At 39.6% G+C, this 19954-nt stretch overlaps 1 protein-coding gene across 1 annotated transcript in view; it reads right to left on the minus strand.

The window, feature by feature from the left end:
• Positions 1 to 783: 783 nt before the first annotated feature.
• Positions 784 to 19954, minus strand: part of KCNK2 (potassium two pore domain channel subfamily K member 2) — a 123076-nt gene continuing 103905 nt past the window's right edge. The window contains exon 7 of the mRNA XM_049635046.1: positions 784 to 2956. Coding sequence (XP_049491003.1) covers positions 2639 to 2956 — 318 coding nt within the window. The 3' untranslated portion in view covers positions 784 to 2638. The remainder of the gene's footprint in view (positions 2957 to 19954) is intronic.

Consider the following 19954-nt stretch of genomic DNA (forward strand, 5'->3'; position numbering starts at 1 on the left):
TCCTCCGATATTCTTCAGGGCAAAACTCACTCAAACTGGTCTATTGGAAAAAAAAAATTCACTAGAAGATTCTAGACTATGTTAAAACCTTTATCAATGTTCTTTCCACAGTAAACAAAGTAATTTTAAATTTACAAATTAAGTAAACAAAGCTTGAGGAAATAAAATTGATAAAATACACACTTTTTCTTAGATTTTCCCCAATTTTGAGGATAATGTTGGGAACGAGTTTTAAGCTATTTACTGAGCATCAAGGTGCATGGGGATGAATAAATAATATATTTATGTAAGACACTGATAAGGTATGTTCAAATATTTGGGGCATGAGGTTTAGAAATTTAGTTGGCAACTGCTTTCTTTAGGCTTCAACACTGCCAGGATTTTTTATTGTTTTGTTTTGTTTTGTTTTGTTTTTTCCTTAGAAAAAAATATTCAGGTGCCTGTTTCTGGCATTCAGATTAACTCAGTGTCAAGACAGGGTCTAACAGTGATAAAATAAGCTATTGATATGTCATGATTTAACAGAAACAATCTTGAATTTATATGCAATTTAAAATACCCTATTTCAAAAGTGCAATTTCAGGATGTTTACTTTCGATTAACAGTCACCAAGAAGAACATTCTGTATTTGCCAAGGGTAGTAATACTGAATCAGAAATATTTCTTGAATATTATGAATGAAGGAGCCACAGAAAACTCAGCATGAAAAGTGACGTCCTGGAGTTCTACTCAGCTAGAATCCCTTCTGCATTCTCAGCAGCAAGCAGGACACTCAGAAAATGCTGACTTTAATTACAAACTTTATTTGTCAATACAATTCACAGTTTATACATGGTGCATTCCACCATATGAACTTTCAGAACAGTTATTGAGGAGATGAGTGTAGCTTTCTTTCTAAAAGAGCCTGACTTTCTAAAATTTTGGTTAGAATTTTTTAAGTTTATAAAAGTACCTTCAACAAGTTTACATAATATTTACATGTCTAGCTTAAATTTAAATTTTGGAAAATAAGCATCTATTTAGATGTGTTTTTTTTTTTAAAGATCCTGTTTATTTTTTAAGACCCTAATCTGAATGCTACTTATTCAGATATTTCCACCACTGTCACTCCCCAGAATAAAAGAAATGTTTTGTAATTGTATTTGGGGAAATCATCTTTCTGCATTTTAAAAATTATATATACAATGTACAGCAGATCTAAGTATGAAAATAAACGAGAGTAGCAATCTACTAGGTGCCTGTAATGAGTTTTTTCTGAATCTTGGAAACATCCAAAGAGTTACAGGATATAAAATTCAACTAAAAAGGGTTATCAGCATTTTCTATCTAAAAAAAAAAAAAAAGCTCCCAAGATTTAAATTGTGCTATAACAGCTTTTCTCTAATGTCAAAGATGAATTATGCCTGCAATCTGCATTTTTTTCCATGTGCAATATATCACAGTGATCCCAGTTTCCACTTCTCTCAAACTCAGTCGCAGCTCCAGAGGGACACCCACACAAGGCTAGGCTGTGCCCAACTCCAGCTACAGCGTCACCTCCCCTGTCTGGCGAAAGTCACCCAGGGAAAGAAAATCGTGTAAGCCTTCCACGTCAAAAAGCAAATAGGTGCTGGCAGTATAATGTTTATTAGCAAATGCCTCGTAACACATTATCGTGCTATCTTCTTTCACACCAATTGTCTTAAATCACCTCCAATACTATCCATGTCTGACAGCTTTCTCCTATCAGATCATATATATATATATTTTTTCTTCCACCTTTAAAAAATGTAGTTATTAAATGATAAATTCCAAATACTGCCAGGAAAAAAGGGACTGTTTTGGAGCCGCCAGTTTTACTGGCCTGGAAATAATTACACTGTGTGTATGTACCACTGGTACCTGAGTCAAATAAATACTCAGAGGGACCATCTGTGCACCTCATTTCTTTGCAGTGCCTTTAACGCTAGAATTTCTGAGTGTTGCTTCAATGTCCATCTAATGTGGCATCTATTCCTTCTTCGGGCATCATCACTTCATTTTACACACTGTTTCCAGCAAGGTATGGTATTCAAATGGGAGTTGTGGGATAAAGGGCTGCAGAGGTGAGCCTAGGGGTAGGGCGGGGAAGGAGAAACCATACATTAGCTAGAGGGGTTCTGTTTCTTCGTAAGATAAGGCACTGACAGAAAATTTCTTAGGTAAAAGGCTGCATAAGAATCTCTTGCCATTTACAAAAAGAAATGTTGTCATCCATAAATGGTCCATATCTAGGCTCAGTTAGGTAGACCCTGAAAAGTTAAGGACTGATCCCTCAAAGCTACATTATTACCAGAAACAATTATAATTCATTCTGAGGCCTTATGGCACATTAGGAAAAGAGGGAGGAAAACAGTCTGGGCACAGAAAGGCATCAGACATTGCTTGTTTTATTCCACTTGTCTAAGAACGTGGACCGTTCAACAAGCGTCATCAAAAAGATAGTGCTGGCTCAGGATTCCAAATTCTCTTGATGGTTGATGACCATGATGGGTGTTATCTATTTTGTTTCCCCCTTTGGAGCTCATGCACAATTTAAAAAATGCTACCAGCAACAGTCATTAAAGAGCATACAGAAGTCCTCACCTATGGCTACGCCTAAGGCTCTTCAAAGAGAGGGCTATTTAATGTTCTCGATCACCGCAATCTCCTCGCCTGCACAGTGGGGCGTCAATCCGTTCAAATAGATACTCTCAGTCTTCAGTAAGGGAGGCAGGACGTCCCTCTCGCTGGCCAGGTGATTCACGGACAGGGTCCTCCTGCACGGGGTCAGCTCTTGGTTGTGGTTCCCGGCGAGTTCCGCCGACAGCTTCCGCTTAATGGAGGTGGCGCGCTGGAACTTGTCGTAGATCTCCACGCTCAGGCGCCTCCTGGTCTCCTTGAACTCGGCGGTGACGTTTGCTGTCCACTCAGCGGCGTGGGCTCTGAACTCTCCCACCTGGAGCACGCACGCGGAGAAAACACAGAGAGACACCAACACGACAGTCAGCATTTTGTGTGCCTTCTCTCTCGAGCGTTTTATTGTGTTTTAAAAAGGAGATCGGGGCCTTTCGAAATACCGGAGGTCTGAGGATTGGTGTAATTACGCACGCGGTGCAGCGTGAGGCTCCTTTTGACATAGATACGGCCCTACAAATTAATCCGTGAACTTAAACCCTCCAAACCGAATTGTATTAGAGGTGCTAGATGTGCCTCTGTCACTGAAGCTTCTGCAGCTGTAAAAAGGCAGTCTCTAACTTTTTGAGACGCTGTGGGTTATTTTTTCATCTGTAATTTCCAGAAGTATTTGAACGTAGAAAAGGCAGTCAGACACCGGTAGGAGCAGCAAGACCGAGTAAAAGCCCAGAATGTGAACCCCGGTGACCTGGTTGGTGCCGGCAGCGATGCTGTGTTTGCTCGGGATGCAAACACAGGTTTGAGAGGGCGGAAGTGGTGTGTGCAAGAACTTTGTGTCCAACCCCACACTGGCGTCATCTGGGAATTCTCTGTTTACTAAATGAGCAGTAAAATATTTTGTTTCTGCTTTCAGGGAAAGCAAAGGAAGGAGAGCCGGCAGGCCCACTTTGAGGCCCATTTGGAGACTAAGTCCAAGGCCTAGTTTCTGAATGAACGTTTGCGGAATTGGGGAAGTTACTCAACCCATCCCAGCCACCGCTTACTCGGGGGTAGGACAGGCATCTTCAGGGCACAACCGTCTTCTCTGTATACTGACTGTACTTACTTCCTCCCCCATTCTGATTGTCATTAATGTTTTTACAGAAATGGTCTTACATGAAACACATTGTTTTGCAAATGGCTTTTTTCCCCCACTTAACCAATTTTAGTCATTTGGTCCTAATAGTATCCATTAGTGCTGCCTCACAGTTTGTATCAGCTGATAAAAACAGAGGGGGAGGGGGATGACCACCTCCAGGTCCTGTTCTGTCGCTCACATTCTGTGTGTCCACAGGCAAGCGATTTTTACCTTTTTTGAACTTTAGGTTCCTTATCTATAAAATAAGGGTAATAATGGTTTCATAGGAGAGAGAAGTGATGTGCGTGTGTCTCCTTAAAATATAAAGGACTACAAAATTACTAACTATGGCAGTGAGGCTGGTGATGATATGGCTTGCCAGGGGTACTTTGAGAGCTTAAAGCAGAATACCAGAAACAGACTAAGTGATGCAGAATTGAAAAAATGGGACATTTCTCCCTGGAATGTAATTCACAGTTTCTAAGCATCTGGTGGAGACGTGGTCTGAGGTCTCTTGGGAGGTCTCCCCAGAAATGCAACGGATTACCTAACCCTGGGTTACATGGAACTTTAAGCCATGAGGCGCTTTGGACATGTTGAAGACATATGTAAACGATACTGCTGAACCGTCGTCCTGGTCAGATGCACTGGCTGATGTATTTCATTAGTCAAAGGAAGGCTAAGGCAAGAGAGTGATTATGTTTATGTTCTGCTCATTTTTACAACTGGGATAATATTTTAAAAACTAATGGTGAATTCAGTATAGAACTCAATAAACATTTACTCATAATAAAAAGGACTGTCCCTATTAACGCGGGTCTATGTCATGGGATTGTGTAAAATTCTGTATATATGTATAGTGCCTACTATGTGCTGGATGGTGCTCTTTCGAAAGTGTTAACTTACTTAATCACCTTGAGGATGGTTCTTTCCTCCATTTGACAGAAGAAACTGAGGCTAGAGAGGTTAAAACACTTAAGACACACAGTAAATATGTGCTGAAGCCAGAATTCAAACTTGGAGGCCTAGCTCCACCATATTATTCTGCCTTGCCAGTAAAATATATATATTTTTTAATTTTTGTAATGTTTATTTATTTTTGAGAGAGAGACAGGGTGTGAGTGGGGGAGGGGCAGAGAGAGAAGGAGACACAGAATCCGAAGCAGGCTCCAGGCTCTGAGCTGTCAGCACAGAGCCCGAGGCGGGGCGTGAACTCCTGAACTACTAGATCGTGACCTGAGCTGAAGTTGGACACTTAACTGACTGAGCCACCCAGGTGCCCTGCCAGTAAAATCTTATTAATTCTAAGGACTAAACGTCTTTTGGAGGAGCATAAGGCAAATTCACATCGTATGGAAATCTATTCCATTGGCAGTTTATATATTAGGGTGAGGATAGTCTGTCACGGTTTCCTAAAGATACTGGGAGAATAAAAGTTTTTCCAGTTCCCGCTCTAGGGCTACTTATGTAAACCAACAGTGGTATCTGTTTCCTCTCTACTGTGCCCTGATTTTTCTATTATTCTTCACGATACTGGACTTGAGGAATGTAGCCACTCAAACTCAAAACTTGAAAGTAAGGAGGAAGAAAAAGAGAAAAATAAAAGAGAGTCCCTCAAAAACCAAACCAAGGCCATCAAAATAATTAGTTATTCCTGTTTCTTAAAAAAATATCCTGAACTTACAGAATTGTCTATAGCAATATAGTCATTATTGATCAAATAACAGTATCCTATAGTCCCGTTTCTGTTAATAAGGATGAAACTGTATATTGAAACTCTAAAGGTGCTCTTTTGTTTCCAAAGAAATTAGAATGTCACATTTATATAAGTAAAATTTTTCTTGATTGAAATGTTAATGATTGTGGTGTTCTGGAGAATTACAATGAATCCTTATGCACTAAAACATTTTTTGTCTCATTGGATTTTTATAAAAATCTTTCAATCACTTAATCAAATAGGATCTCATCTGCCTAAAACTAAGCAGTTTACACTACTTAGTAACGAAGCAGAGGACCCAAAACGAGCAAAAATAGCTCCTAAAGGATCACAGTGAATGTTCCTGCAGCTTAGGCACTTGACTCAGAGAAGAGGTCTCCCCCCAGATTCCATGTGTCCCGGATTTGTACACGGTGCTCACAGGCCATGTGATCTGATTTACAAGCAAAGGAAGAAAATGGAGTGCTACAGTCACTTGCCCTCTGAACTCTAAGGGAACTGCTCTTACCCTTGTCACTAAATTTACAGTGGACCGTTCTTTGTCCCTGCTCAGCCTGATCTTCACCAAAGGGTTTTGCTGACTACTGCCTCCCTTCCAATCAATCTTTGGTCCTAGTTTCCAAATCAGCACCCTCTCAAGGTGTTGCTTTACCACGTAGGCTAATTCTTCTCAATCACCTTGGGGACTCACTTTCTTTTACCTTTTCCTTGACTATCTTTGTTCCCCAGAGTTCTAGTCTTCTCATTTTCCCTGGATGATTGTCTCTTTCCAATGGTTTCAATTACCATCTGCCTGCTGATGACTACCAAAATACCTATTTCCAGGTCTAATCCCTGACTGAATTCTGTATCCATACAACCTTCACTTTAGATGACTTCTTGGCATCTCAAACTCAGCCTATCTCCAAATGAAATCATTTAACTTCTCCAACCTGTTCTTAGTTAATTGCTTATCACAGTGAACAGTACCATTAACCACTGCATTTCCCAGGCTGAACTTCAATATAATCCTTTGTTCTTCCTCTCACTCAATCTTATGTCAAATCAGCCTTGAGTCTTCCCAATTTCCCTCTTTTTCTCTCAATTCCTTTCACTTCTCTCTATTCCTGTTGTCAAAACTGTGGTCCTGTCTACCGTTTTGGCCCATCTGTATTGCTTCAGCAGCCTCCTAACCAGTCTTGCTGACTTACGTCCACCTCTCTCAAATGCATTATCCACACAGCAGTTACAGTGAGTTCCCTTTAATAAACACGAATCGATCAGGTACTTTCCCTTGTATAAAACCATTCAATTGATTCCTGCTTCACTTAGGAGAAAGTCCAAACTCTTTCAAGTGGCTCATATGTTCTAGGGTCTACCTATTTCGGCCTCAATTCTAACCATCATCCTTCTCAAAGTCTATTCTTAGGGGCCATCTTGAACATTTATTTCCTCAAACACACCACTCATTCTTTTGCCTTTATTCATTCACTGGTTATTATTCTCTCTGTTCAGAGTAGTGTTCCCAAGTCCTTCTCTAGTGCCTAGTGCATTTCCTACTCATCCTAAACTAGTCACCCTAGACTGCTTCCCGGAGCCATTCCCTGACCTCCCCCGCCCCGCCCCCAGACTACATCAGGGTCATTACAGCAGTCTGTACTTCCCTAGCATTACTCTCATCACAATGTATTACAACTATTAGTTTCATTGTTCTCTTGGCTTCATGGTGATGAAAAGATATGTCTGCTGTATCCTATTCAGCTTTCCCAGAACGCAGAAGAGTGTAGACAGTGGGGATTTACTAAGTGTTTGTTGGACAAATGAATGAATGAATGGCAGACCAGTCATGTTTTGGAAACCAAGCTCCAATAAGAAGAGTGTGCCTCCTGGTTGACTCTGATGGGATAATCCTGTTCCTTTCAGGAGAAAGATACAGCCAGGTCTATTCATAGTAAACATTCAAAGTATGTGTCCTCAAACTTTTTAGACTTTGTAGAGTCTCCTCACCATTCTAAGAATGGTTCTCAAAGTGAAGAACATCATTTAAATAAAATCCCCTTTAAATCTAAGTAAAAATCAAAATTCACCATTTTGTGTGACAATACCTGACTAGGCTATCCCAGAGCCTGGCTGCAACATCATTATGTATATAACATTTAAGGTTAAAGAAGGGTTAGTGCTTTTATTTTAGAAGAATCACCAATATCTTCGTCTGCCACTATGAACACTTGCTAAGCATCTAATAGCTTTTCAGGGTAGCAAAGTCTCATGATTACAGAGGTCCAGTATTTGCCTCTTCAGTAGTGGTTCCAAGCCCTAGAATCTTCAGGTTCTCTAAAGTATCTGAAATTATACCAAGGAGGCCCTTGATATGGTAGCAACATAATTTAAAACCAAGCACTTGCCATATTTCAACTTCTTTCAGGGCAGTTTACCTAAATCACATAAGATTGACAGGATGGCCTAAGAAAGATGAAAGTTCACTACTTTAGAAACTTGCAATTTATGAAGTTCACAGGAAGCTCATTTGTAATCATAAGGAGTATTTATCACTCCATTGACTCTAAATCAACCAACGACATGGCAGATTCTTTGAGGGTAAAGATCACTAGCCAATTTCTTATCAAGCTCACCCTTTCTTCCCCCTTCACATTGCAGCTTCTGGGGCAATGCTTCGAATAGAGTAATTTAAAGTTTAGTTTTCTCAATCTAGATGGTAAGCTTAATGACAGAAACTATGCATCCTATTTATTTCTTCTTCTCATAAAAGTGCCCAACATGGTAATTTGAACAAACTAGACTCCTGGATGCTTTCTGACCGACTAGTGAGAAATCTGTGGCTGCTGACTGACACAGCCCTCTTCCTGAAGACACTCTCAGGGACTCGCCTATGAAGCTGCTATTTGCATAAGTTCTAGATCAGTGTGTGTTGGTACAGCCTGAAGAGAAAGCAATTTATAAATCAATTTTACTAATCACTAAAATGTTCATATCCTTTGATGAAAGTCAATTCATAGAAATTTATCCTGGACAAGAATTTTTGCCAAAGGGAAAAAATACGTATGGAGATATTCTCTGAACTATACTTTGAATTGCACAATAATATTGAGATTAGTAAAGGTCATTTAAGAAGCCAGTGTTCATGAGAAGTCCTCAGCTTGAGAAACTATTTTCTCTTATTATCTTGTGTTGAGTAAAGTGATGAAGAAAGTAAAATTATGTCTCTATTTTGATTACAACTATGTAGAATAATGAATGTATATAGGCAAGGGTAGTAGAAACAACAGTATGTAAAAATGGCAACTGTAGATTTCAACAGTCCCATATTGAATGCTTATTATGAAACAGATCCTGGGCTTACTGCTGACTTTCTTGAGTTGCAGAAATTTTTGAGTAGTTTTTTTTTTTCCTTTTAAATCTCCCCTTACTGATGTTATAGTGCTACCTGTGTAGATTCAGTGTCTAGCATACCCAGCCCTGAAAAAAGCTTGTGAGGGCAGAGTTCTCTATGGAATGCTTTTTATTTGCTCAACACATGTACCAGAATTGGATTGCAGTTGCCACTGGGAGTTTTTCTCAGCCAGACATCAAAGAAAAAAATATACCTTGCAGGAATCTTTAAAGTTACAAAGAAAAAAATGCCTGAGAATCAGTAAGATGTAAAGGCAGCCTCCAGAAGGGGAGAAAATATTTGCCAATCCTATTATCTGATAAGAGGTTGATATCCAAACTATATAAAGAACTCCTACAACTCAATAGCAAAAAAACAAGCAATCTGATGAAAATAATAGGCAGAGGATCTGAATAGACATTTTTCCAAAGAAGATACACAGAGCCCCAGCACGTACATGAGGTGTTCAACATCACCCATCATCAGGGAAATGCAATTCAAAACCACCATGAGATATCCGCTCACACCTGTTAGAACAGCGAGTATAAAAAAGATAAGAAGTAACAAGCTTTGGCCAGGATGTGGAGAAAAGGCAACCCTTGTGCACTGTTGGTGGGACTGCAAATTGCTGCAGCCACTCTGAAAAATAGTATGTGGGTTCCTCAAAAAATTAAAAATAGAACTAGCATATGATACAGCAATTCCACTTCTCAGCATTTATCCAAGGAAAACGAAACCACTTGCTCAAAAAGATATACGCACCCTCATGTTCACTGCAGTATTATTTGCAAGAGCCAAGACATGGAAACAACCTAAGTGTCCATCGATGGATGAATGGATAAAGAAACTGTGGTGTATATATAAATATATTCAGTCATAAAAAATGAGATCTTGCCATTTGCAACAACATAGATGGAACTTGAAGGCATTATGCTAAGTGAAATAAGTCAGAGGAAGACAAATATCATATAATCATACGATCTCATTCACATGTGGAATCTTACACACACACACACACACACACACACACATACCAAGCTCACAGATAACAGAAGAGACTGGTGGTTGCCATAGGCAGGAATAGCAGGGTGGGCAAAATGGGTGCAAGGAGTTAAAATGTACAAACTTCCAGTTATAAATAAGTCATGGGGATATAATGTACAGCATGGCAACTATAATTAATAACACCATACTGCATATTTGAAAGTTGCTAAGAGAGTAGATCTTAAGAAGTCTCACCAATAAGATTAAAAAATTCTGTAACTATGTATGGTGATGGACTGGTGGTGATCATTTTGCAATATATACAAATACTGAATCATTATTTAGTATACATGAAAGTAATGTCATGTTGTATGTCAATTATACCTCAAATAAAGAAATTAAAAAATAAAATATTCTTAAAAAGACGGAGAATGTTTGAATCACTACTTCTGAATCTTTACCTTGTTTACTAAAGTATAATCCATTACACTTTACATCTAGGTGTGATGACTTTCATATTTATTAGTGATTTCACTTCTGAAAGTTTCCTTGTCTCTACCCCAGGTCAGTCTTCACCAGAATAGTCTTTCCTGGTAACAGAAAGTGTAATGACCTAAAGAGAATGGTCAGTGTTCTAAGTTTGAAAAAAATTTTTTTTTAATTTCAGGTCTTTTAAATGTTTGGTCTTTATCAACTGCATTTCTAAGGTTATTTTCCTTCAAGCAACTCTGCAAAATACCAGCTACATGTTTTTTTTTATTTTATTTTTTTTTTATTTTTCCAAGAGAGTAAAGCTGATTCGTGAGGACCAGTAATGCCTTATACTTTCTTTTCCCTTCTGCTCTGTGTCTGAGCCATGCTTCTGTGACAGGAAGACACAATCCTAGCCTGATTTTTGATAAGAGAATAGATTCCAGGGTGCAGGTGTCCTCTCAACAAGGCAAAAGTCACTGTCTCTTCATCAGCAGGGGTTCCCTGAAAAATTGCTGTTGAATATTAACTAATATGCAAGGGGTTCTACAATTTTATTTTTTAAAAATGTTTATTTATTTTGAGAAGGGGGGAGGGGCAGAGAGAGGAAGAGAGAGAAACCCATGCAGGCTCTGTGCTGTCAGCACAGGGGGCTCTATAATTTTAAACCATGCTGTTCATGAGTCCTGTGTTGTTGTTTTTTTTTTTATAAAATTCAGCAATCACCATGGGGTTAAATCTTATTTCATTTTAATCTGCTGCTTAATTTATCAAATGAACTTGTGAAATTCCTCCAATTTAGAATAATTCTAACCTGAATTATTTATTTACCTTAACTCTCTATTTCACTTTGACTGAACGAGTCTTTAGCCCTTCCATACATTTCCATTAAGCTGGAAAACCTAGCGTTCTCTGCTTTAGCTTTTCACCTAGAATCATAACTATCCTACTTTCCCACCGACCCATTAGCTTTGAAATTCTACAGCATTCTTTATAGAGTTTTTGGTTTTCAGATCATTAATAGTAATAAAAAGCTGCTCAGGTTCTAAATTGTCCATTTCCAAAGATTGAATATCTCAGCGACATTTTTTCCCCAATTACTTGCAGGCAGCTGCTCTAGAGTGGAGATCTGTGGTACAATTTGGAAAGTCGGCAACAGTGGCTCCACTAGTCCTCTGTGTTAAGGTAGCAATTCAAATTTCCTTTCCTTCACATCGCTTTCCACCAGTCATTTCCCTCGAATGACTCCCTTCCATTCTCAGTGCATGAACAAGGCCAATTTTTGCAGTTCTACAATCTTTGCTAGTCAGTTTCTCCCTACAGACCTTACCCTACCTTATCTCTATTTTCTATTCTAATTGGTTTTTTCTTTCCATGTGTGCTCAATTAACTATGAATAATAATCACTCATTATAGGTAAGCCAGTCCCTTTTGTAGAGTCATAACTAGATGAGGAATTTCTATCTGAAACTCTGTAAGGTTTTTGTAAGTTTTTTTCCAATTAACAAAAGCCAACTCAACTACTGGATAGTACTTGGAAGAACTTCAACTTTTCTTAAAAAAAACATTTTTTAGGGGCGCCTGGGTGGCTCCGTCAGTGAAGCGTCCCACTCTTGGTTTCAGCTCAGGCCATGATCTCATAGTTTGTAAGACTGAGTCTCATATCAGGCTCTGAAGGTGCGGAGGCTGCTTGGGATTTTCTCTTTCTCCCTGTGTCTCTGTCCCTCCTGCTCTCACACTCTCTCAAAATAAACTAAAAACCCCCAACATTTTTTGGGGCGCCTGGGTGGCGCAGTCGGTTAAGCGTCCGACTTCAGCCAGGTCACGATCTCGCGGTCTGTGAGTTCGAGCCCCGCGTCAGGCTCTGGGCTGATGGCTCGGAGCCTGGAGCCTGTTTCCGATTCTGTGTCTCCCTCTCTCTCTGCCCCTCCCCCGTTCATGCTCTGTCTCTCTCTGTCCCAAAAATAAATAAAAAACGTTGAAAAAAAAAATTAAAAAAAAAATAATAAAATAAACTAAAAACCCCCAACATTTTTTAATGTGCAGATCTAACCATTGATTTTTTAAAAGTTTTTGCTTAAGTTTCAGTTAATCCACATAGAGTGTAGTGTTCATTTAGGTGTACAATATAGTGATTCTACACCTCCAAACAACACCCAGTGCTCATCACAAGTGCCCTCCTTCATCCCCATCACCTATTTCACACCCCCCAGCACCCCCGGGAACCATCAGTTTGTTCTCTATAGTTAAGTCTGTTTCCTGGTTTGTCTCTCCCTGTCTCTTTTCTTTTTCCCTTGTTCATTGGTTTTGTTCCTTAAATTCCACATGAGTGAAATCATATGGTATTTCTCTTTCTCTGACTGACTTATTTCACTTAGCGTAATACTCTCACTCCATCACGTTGTTGCAAGTGGCAAGATTTCATTCTTTTTAATGGCTAATATTCAGTTGTACTGCTTTGACATGGTAGGGTAACATGGCCAGGGACCTTTCTCCCTGAAGGATGGCTTCCAAAGAATCTAAAGCCAAGTTGAGCATTTAGGATTTAATGGCCATTTTGTCGTCTTCACCAGGAATAAGACTAAAGAGGTTTTTCTTGTCTTTCTCCAATGCATTTTCCTGCTCTTTGACAGTGGGGTGTTAATTTCTTTTTCTCAGTGTTCAAATAATATATCTTAAAGACATGAGGAAAATTAAAAACTAAAAGCAAGTAGCTGAGTTGAAAACTTTCTTCTGGTTAAATTTGTGAAAAAAATTTAAAGACTACTTTGCATTCCAATTTCAGAGGTTGCCTAGCCTGTAATTCTTGACAATTATTATTAATTCATTTTCTGGAGTATTGACATTTCATCGTATTGTTGAACTGCACTGTTAAAAAGACCAAAGTAGTCTCTTTACCAACCAGGGTAAAACAAACAGACACAACTGAAAGGATTACTAAGTGTCACGTTATCTTCACGGAATGGCACATGATGTTTTTCTCTGGTTTTCAGTAAAGTATATGTAATATTCATAATGCCTCTTTAATATAAACTGCTTTTTTTAGTTAGCAATTTCACCAGTTCTTTTTTTTAAAAAAATTTAATGTTTATTTTTGAGAGAGAGAGAAATGGAGAGAGAGAGAAAGAATGAGTGGCGGAAGGGCAGAGAGAGAGGGAGACACAGAATCCGAGGCAGGCCCCAGGCTCTGAGCTGTCAGCACAGAGCCCGATGCGGGGCTTGAACCCACGAACCATGAGATCATGACCTGAGCCTAAGTTGGATGCTTAACTGACTGAGCCACCCAGGTGCCCTTCTCCAATTCTTAATACCACACAGATTAACATAATTGTGTAAGGATTAAGTACAATAGTTTTAATAAAACAATGTCAAGAAAAATAATAACACTAATGTTAATATTATGATTTTAAATATCTTTCTTGTAAAATATTTGCAAGTATTAAATATAATGTTAACTGTTTTAATAAGGTGGGGCTGCAAAATCTACAAAGTCACTTGTAGACTAGACTCAACCTCTTAATTGTTGTGACATACTGGCAGTGTATCACTGAATATTCTTAAAATTCTCCCCTCTGGTCTGGTACTGCAGTTAACTTTGTTTTTTTTAAGTTTATTTATTTATTTTTGGAGAGTCAGAATGCGAGAGGGTGAGGAACAGAGAGAGAGAGGGAAGATCCCAAGCAGGCTCCATGCCAGCCATCAGCGCAGAGCCCATGCGGGGCTCAAACTTTTGAAACTGTGAGATCATGACCTGAGTGGAAATCAAGAGTGAGGCTTAACAAACTGAGCCATCCATGAGCCCCTGTTACTGTAGTTACTTTAACAGTCTGTATTATGGAGCTCATCCAACCTACAGAACGTTTTATTGTACTGTAAAGATAGGGATATTAACATTTATTTATTTTTGAGACAGAGACAGAGCATGAATGGGGGAGGGTCAGAGAGAGAGAGGGAGACACAGAATCTGAAACAGGCTCCAGGCTCTGAGCAGTCAGCACAGAGCCCGACGCGGGGCTCGAACTCACGGACCGCGAGATCGTGACCTGAGCCGAAGTCGGCCGCTTTAACCGACTGAGCCACCCAGGTGCCCCAAGATATGGATATTAAAATTCATGAAACAATATAAAATAATTTATATACTTTTTTCCAAAATATCACATACTCATGACTCAATTAGCTAGATATTTGTCTGTCACTACAATGTAGAAACTCTGTGATAGGGTGGGGGTGATGGTGGGGAATCCTGTATTTGTTGTTTTCTTAAAGGTATCTCGCTGTGTGAAAAATAACCAGTCAAAAGTGAAAACTGAATGAAGGGGTGATGAAACTTTATAAGCATTCACCACAAAATCAACTCATTACATACTTAATAAAATAAAAGCATTGACTGAGGTTTTCAAAACTCTTTCAAGAAACCTGGATTTGAGAGTAGCTTCCTTATAACAAAAGGGCATTTTATGTTCATATAGAAATACAAGACCTGTCCACTAAAAAAATGCTTTTGCTTCCTTTCATCTTTTGTTTTCCTGATTATTATTTTTAAAAAATTTAATGTTTATTTATCTTTGAGAGAGAGACAGAGTGAGAGTGGGAGAGGGGCAGAGAGAGAAGACACAGAATCCAATACAGGCTCCAGGCTCTGAGTTGTCAGCATGGGGCTTGAACTCCCAAACCACGAGATCATGACCTGAGCCAAGGTCAGACACTTAACCCACTGAGCCACCCTGGTGGCTTCCCTTTTTAAGCAGCTCAGCCCTACAGGAATTAGGGGAAGCAGACTAGGGAGCCGGCAGGGTGGTGGCGGCGTTGGGGAAGGGAGCCACAGCACCTGAGTAGCATGTCAGAGTTAGATCGACATGAAGGGAGCACCTGCACAAGGGTGGCAGCCAGATATGGGGTGTCAGAGCCAAAGAGGGATGGAGGGCACAACCCACACAAGGGAGGCCCAGAACATAGTGCTGGAGACCAAGCAGGGTGGGGAGGGCACTCCTGAAGGGTTGGGGGTGGGACAGCAGACAGAATAATGAAGAGGTGAGGATTTCACTGTAGAGAAAGGAATTACAAATATAACAAAGCAGAAAATTAGAACGACCTCTTATGTCAGATTGGAACTGGGGGTGTCATTTTTTTCTGCAATTATTTTTAATTTAGGTATAACTGACATATGGTTATATTAATTTCGGGTGTACAATGTAATGATTCGATATTTGTATATATTGCAAAATGATCACCATTGTCCAATTAACATCCTCATGGTTTTCAAGATGCACAGATAGATATAGAATAGATAGAGGGGCACCTTGGTGGCTCAGTCGGTTAAGCGTCCGACTTCGGCTCAGGTCATGATCTCACAGTTTGTGAGTTCAAGCCTCGCATCAGGCTCTGTGCTGACAGCTTGGAGACTGGAGCCTGCTTCAGATTCTGTGTCTCCCTCTCTCTCTGCCCCTCCCCCACTCATGCTCTGTCTCTGTCTCTCTCTCAAAAATAAACATTAAAAAATTAAAAAAAGCTAAAATATGTGTATGCATGAATATATAATGTCTTCTTTAGCTCTGTCTATTCAGAGTGCCTGGAAACAGTAACAACGCCATTAAAAGCATCCAAATCTCTATTTCTAAATGTCATTACCCACTAAAAGAAACCATGGTTCCTTGGAGAAATGAATGATTCTGAGGCCATGGCAGAGAAATTTTTTTTTTTTATTAAAAAAAAATTTTTTTTTTAACGTTTATTTATTTTTGAGACAGAGAGAGACAGAGCATGAACAGGGGAGGGGCAGAGAGAGGGAGACACAGAATCTGAAACAGGCTCCAGGCTCTGAGCTGTCAGCACAGAGCCCGATGCGGGGCTCGAACTCACGGACCGCAAGATCGTGACCTGGGCCGAAGTCGGCCGCTTTAACCGACTGAGCCACCCAGGCGCCCCCATGGCAGAGAAATTTTAAGCCGACTCTAGGACGTATTATTGTGCCAGAAAGTAAAGAATTACTCAAAGGATAACGGGGATTCACCCAAAGACACAGAAGACAGCTTGCAGGGGCTACTGCTGGCCAAGTCTGGGACTACTTGGGGGTCAAAATCCATGATGTTTGTAACAGGTGATAGCTCATGGATTACAGCAGCTTCACATTAAACACATAGAAACATAGATACATACATAAAGAAGAGTTTGAGGATGAAAGGGACAACCATAAAATCTCAAAGTACTTCCCCATATGTATTAATTACACAGGGAAAGGAATAAATTATATAGTGGAGAAGCATGGCAGACACTGCTTTCTGTGATCTTGGTTAACATCCGAAAAACGGGACAATCAAAATTGTGTGGAGTGAGGGTGGAGTGAGAAGAGCTTGTTCATGTGCTATTTAGATTTATACTGGGTATCAATTACTGTGATATTTATATTTCACTGGTGTACTTTAAAAAATATATCATAGTTGTAGTTGAAAGTCAGTGTTTAAGTTCACTGACAATTATATCCTTTAAAATTATTCAACGCAAAATGAAGAATTTTAGATTTTAATGTAAAAATATGCACGGACAGACCTCACTTTTCAAAATCCTCTCAGGGAGTTCACACACACAAAGTGTGAGGACTACTGCTCTGAACCAATGCTTTGCAACCATGGTGTTGGCCAGCAATGGGCAAAGGTTTTCTCCTCCCACCCACACCCTTCTCCTCCTCCAAAGACACAAGTTGTGGCTCACTTATTTATTCTCCACATCACCTTTCCCTATTCCTCTATCCCAGAGTTTTATGAAAAGAATGTAAATATTTTGGTACTTTTAACATGATTGATTTAGGACGTGTTACCCAACCATGAGCTTCGGGGACTGCATGGAACTCTTGCAACTATACATACACTATGAGGATTTGTGCATTAAAAAAAAAAAAAAACAAGTTTATATTTGAGAGAGAGAGCACAAGCAGGGGAGAGGCAGAGAGAGAAAGAAACACACACAGAATCTGAAGCAGGCCCCAGGCTCTGAGCTGTCAGCACAGAGCCTGACACGGGGCTCGAACTCACAAACTGAGAGACTATGACCTAAGCCCAAGTTGGACGCTTAACCAACTGAGCAACCCAGGCACCTCGATTTATGCATTTTTTACTGGGGAAGGGAATCAGAGCTCTTTGCAAACTCTCAAAGAGTATGTGACCCAGAAAAGGTTATGAACCCCTGCTATTTGAAGCAAATTCAACATTGATGTTTATAAAAGTGGAAGACCACTCCTATGTTTCGTAGGTTTCATTTTGTGTACTGTTTTATCTCAACTGCTTAGCCCAGTATAGGCACATTGTAGACACTTAATAAATCTTTGTCAAATAAATATCGCAGGAGCCAAAGGAATTTGGGGATGTCACAAGGAGGTTGGCAGATAACAGAGAAAAGGATGGTAAAGAGGAATTATGGGAGAATGCCGTAAATTTCAAACATGGAGCGTCATGATGCAAAGGCCCATTGGACTGTGTTGGGAGAAAAGCTACTGCCCTCATAGTGCTTACTGGGTGAGAGAGACAATAATTTCACAAATAAATACATAATTACAAATCACTATCAAGTGCAGTTAGGCCAAAGTAAGGAACATGATGAAAGCATATAAGGAGAAGGAATAATTAGACTGGATGGGTTGAATGGATGTCTAGAGAGATACGATATTTGATCTGAAATCAGAATGATCCCTGTAGTTAGCAAGGTGATGAGTGTGGAGAAGAGCGGTCAATGCCAGGGCAGAGCATGTGGGAAGGGAAGGGAGTGGAAGGGAAGGGAAGAAAGGGACACATGTGGAAAAGAGGACACGTGAGAAAAAGAGCTTGGTGCAGTCAGAGAACTGAAAGAAGGCCCATGTGGCTCAATTCTAACAAATCTACAAGATGAGGCTTTGAGAGGTGGGTGGGGCCCAAATTATGCATGATGACAGAAGTCATGTTAATTCAAAGATGTTGAACTTATTCTCAGAGCAAAGCGGGACAATCGAAGAATTTGAAGCAGAGAATAACAACGTCAAGTTTGGGTTTTGGTTTCTATGTATACACCACATGTGTTGACAAAAAAGTCCTGGGAACGCAGACAAAATAAGATTTTGACTTTTATTTATTTTTCTTAGGCTGCTACTAATATTTAATATTTTGAACACCACAAGTGCTCTCGCTTGGTCCCTGTGGGCCATGGAGGAATGATGAGGAAAGAGCAGGATTTCGATGATGGGCAGGTTGGCAGGGGCCCCCTCACTTCATTGTTGTCAGTGTATTCTGGTGTATTGGAATTTACAGGCTATGGGCTATCGGCAATGGGGTTATAAAATCAAAATCTTTACATTGTAGGATTTCTGTAATGCTAAGTAATAAGATGGGATGTACCCATGAAAATCTTAGGCACTAACACACTGTTACCTCGCGGCATAACACTTAAAGATCACTTATGCATTTTTTTCTTAAAGTTTGATGAGCCACTCTGCGATGACAAATGTTTTCTGTAGTGAACTTAACTTTTTGTTAGTGAACTTCTTGTCAGTGAACTTTTTGTCAGTGAACTTAACTATATGGTAGTTAGTTTGAAACAAAAAACTCATCTACTCTGACCCTTTAGGGGATACTAAGATATATATAAAATATAAAAATATATAAATTAAAAAAAATTTTTTTAAATGTTTATCCATCTTTGAGAGTGAGAGAGACAGAGAATGAGTGGGGGAGGGACAGAGAGAGAGAGAGAGAGAGGGAGGGAGATGCTGAATTCAAAGCAGGCTTCAGGCTCTGAGCTGTCAGCACAGAGCCCAACGTGGGGCTCTAACTCACGAACTGTGAGATGGTGGCCTGAGACGAAGTCAGATACTCAACCGACTGAGCCACCCAGGTGCCCTAAAAATATAAAAACAAATTTTAAATGTGTACAATGGAAGAAGAATTTTTTTTAGTAGGTGTTTGGAAATGTTATTGTTATATGTGTCCCCCCAAATAGGGTGCTAATTATCACATGTCTTAAAATTCTAGTAAGCTTGGAAGAAGGGTTTTTCAAACTGTTGAAGTCTCCCAAAGGGTTTCAGTGGATATTCAACACAGACTGACCTTAAAAATAACCATTTGACATCAGTACCGATGGCCATTTCCTAGCTCAAGAAAGCCATTTGCACAGTTTGTGAAATGATACTGAAAAATGAGTCCAGTGTTCCACAGGCAAAATAAAAAATGTACTTCTTTCATTTAGATCTATGTGAATTACCTTTTTCAGGCATGACCACCATTAAATCAAGAATCAAAATAAACTGCACTATGCAGTAGAATTAGGAATTACCCTAATGTGGAGTGTTAAATCCAGATCTGAGAAAGCATGGGAACATACAAATCGTACTGTTCTCATTATTAATAATTTTGAGTGAAAGCAAAAAGGTTTTTGTATTATCAGTAAACACAATGAAAATATCTTAAGGTGACTTCCTTTTCATCTTCTAACATTTCTACCTTTGCATGTGTTTTATGTTTTAATTAAAAATTTTTTTAAATTTATTCATTTGTTTTGAGAGAGAGAGAGAGAGAGCTGGGAGAGACAGAGAGAGAGAGAGAGAGAGAGAGGGAGAGAGAGAATCCCAAGCAGGTTCTGTATTGTTAGCACAGAGCCTGACATGGGGCCTGAACTCACGAATCTACGAGATCATGACCCG

The sequence above is a fragment of the Panthera uncia genome, chromosome F1 (genome assembly GCF_023721935.1).
Source record: "Panthera uncia isolate 11264 chromosome F1, Puncia_PCG_1.0, whole genome shotgun sequence".
Lineage (NCBI taxonomy): Eukaryota > Metazoa > Chordata > Mammalia > Carnivora > Felidae > Panthera > Panthera uncia.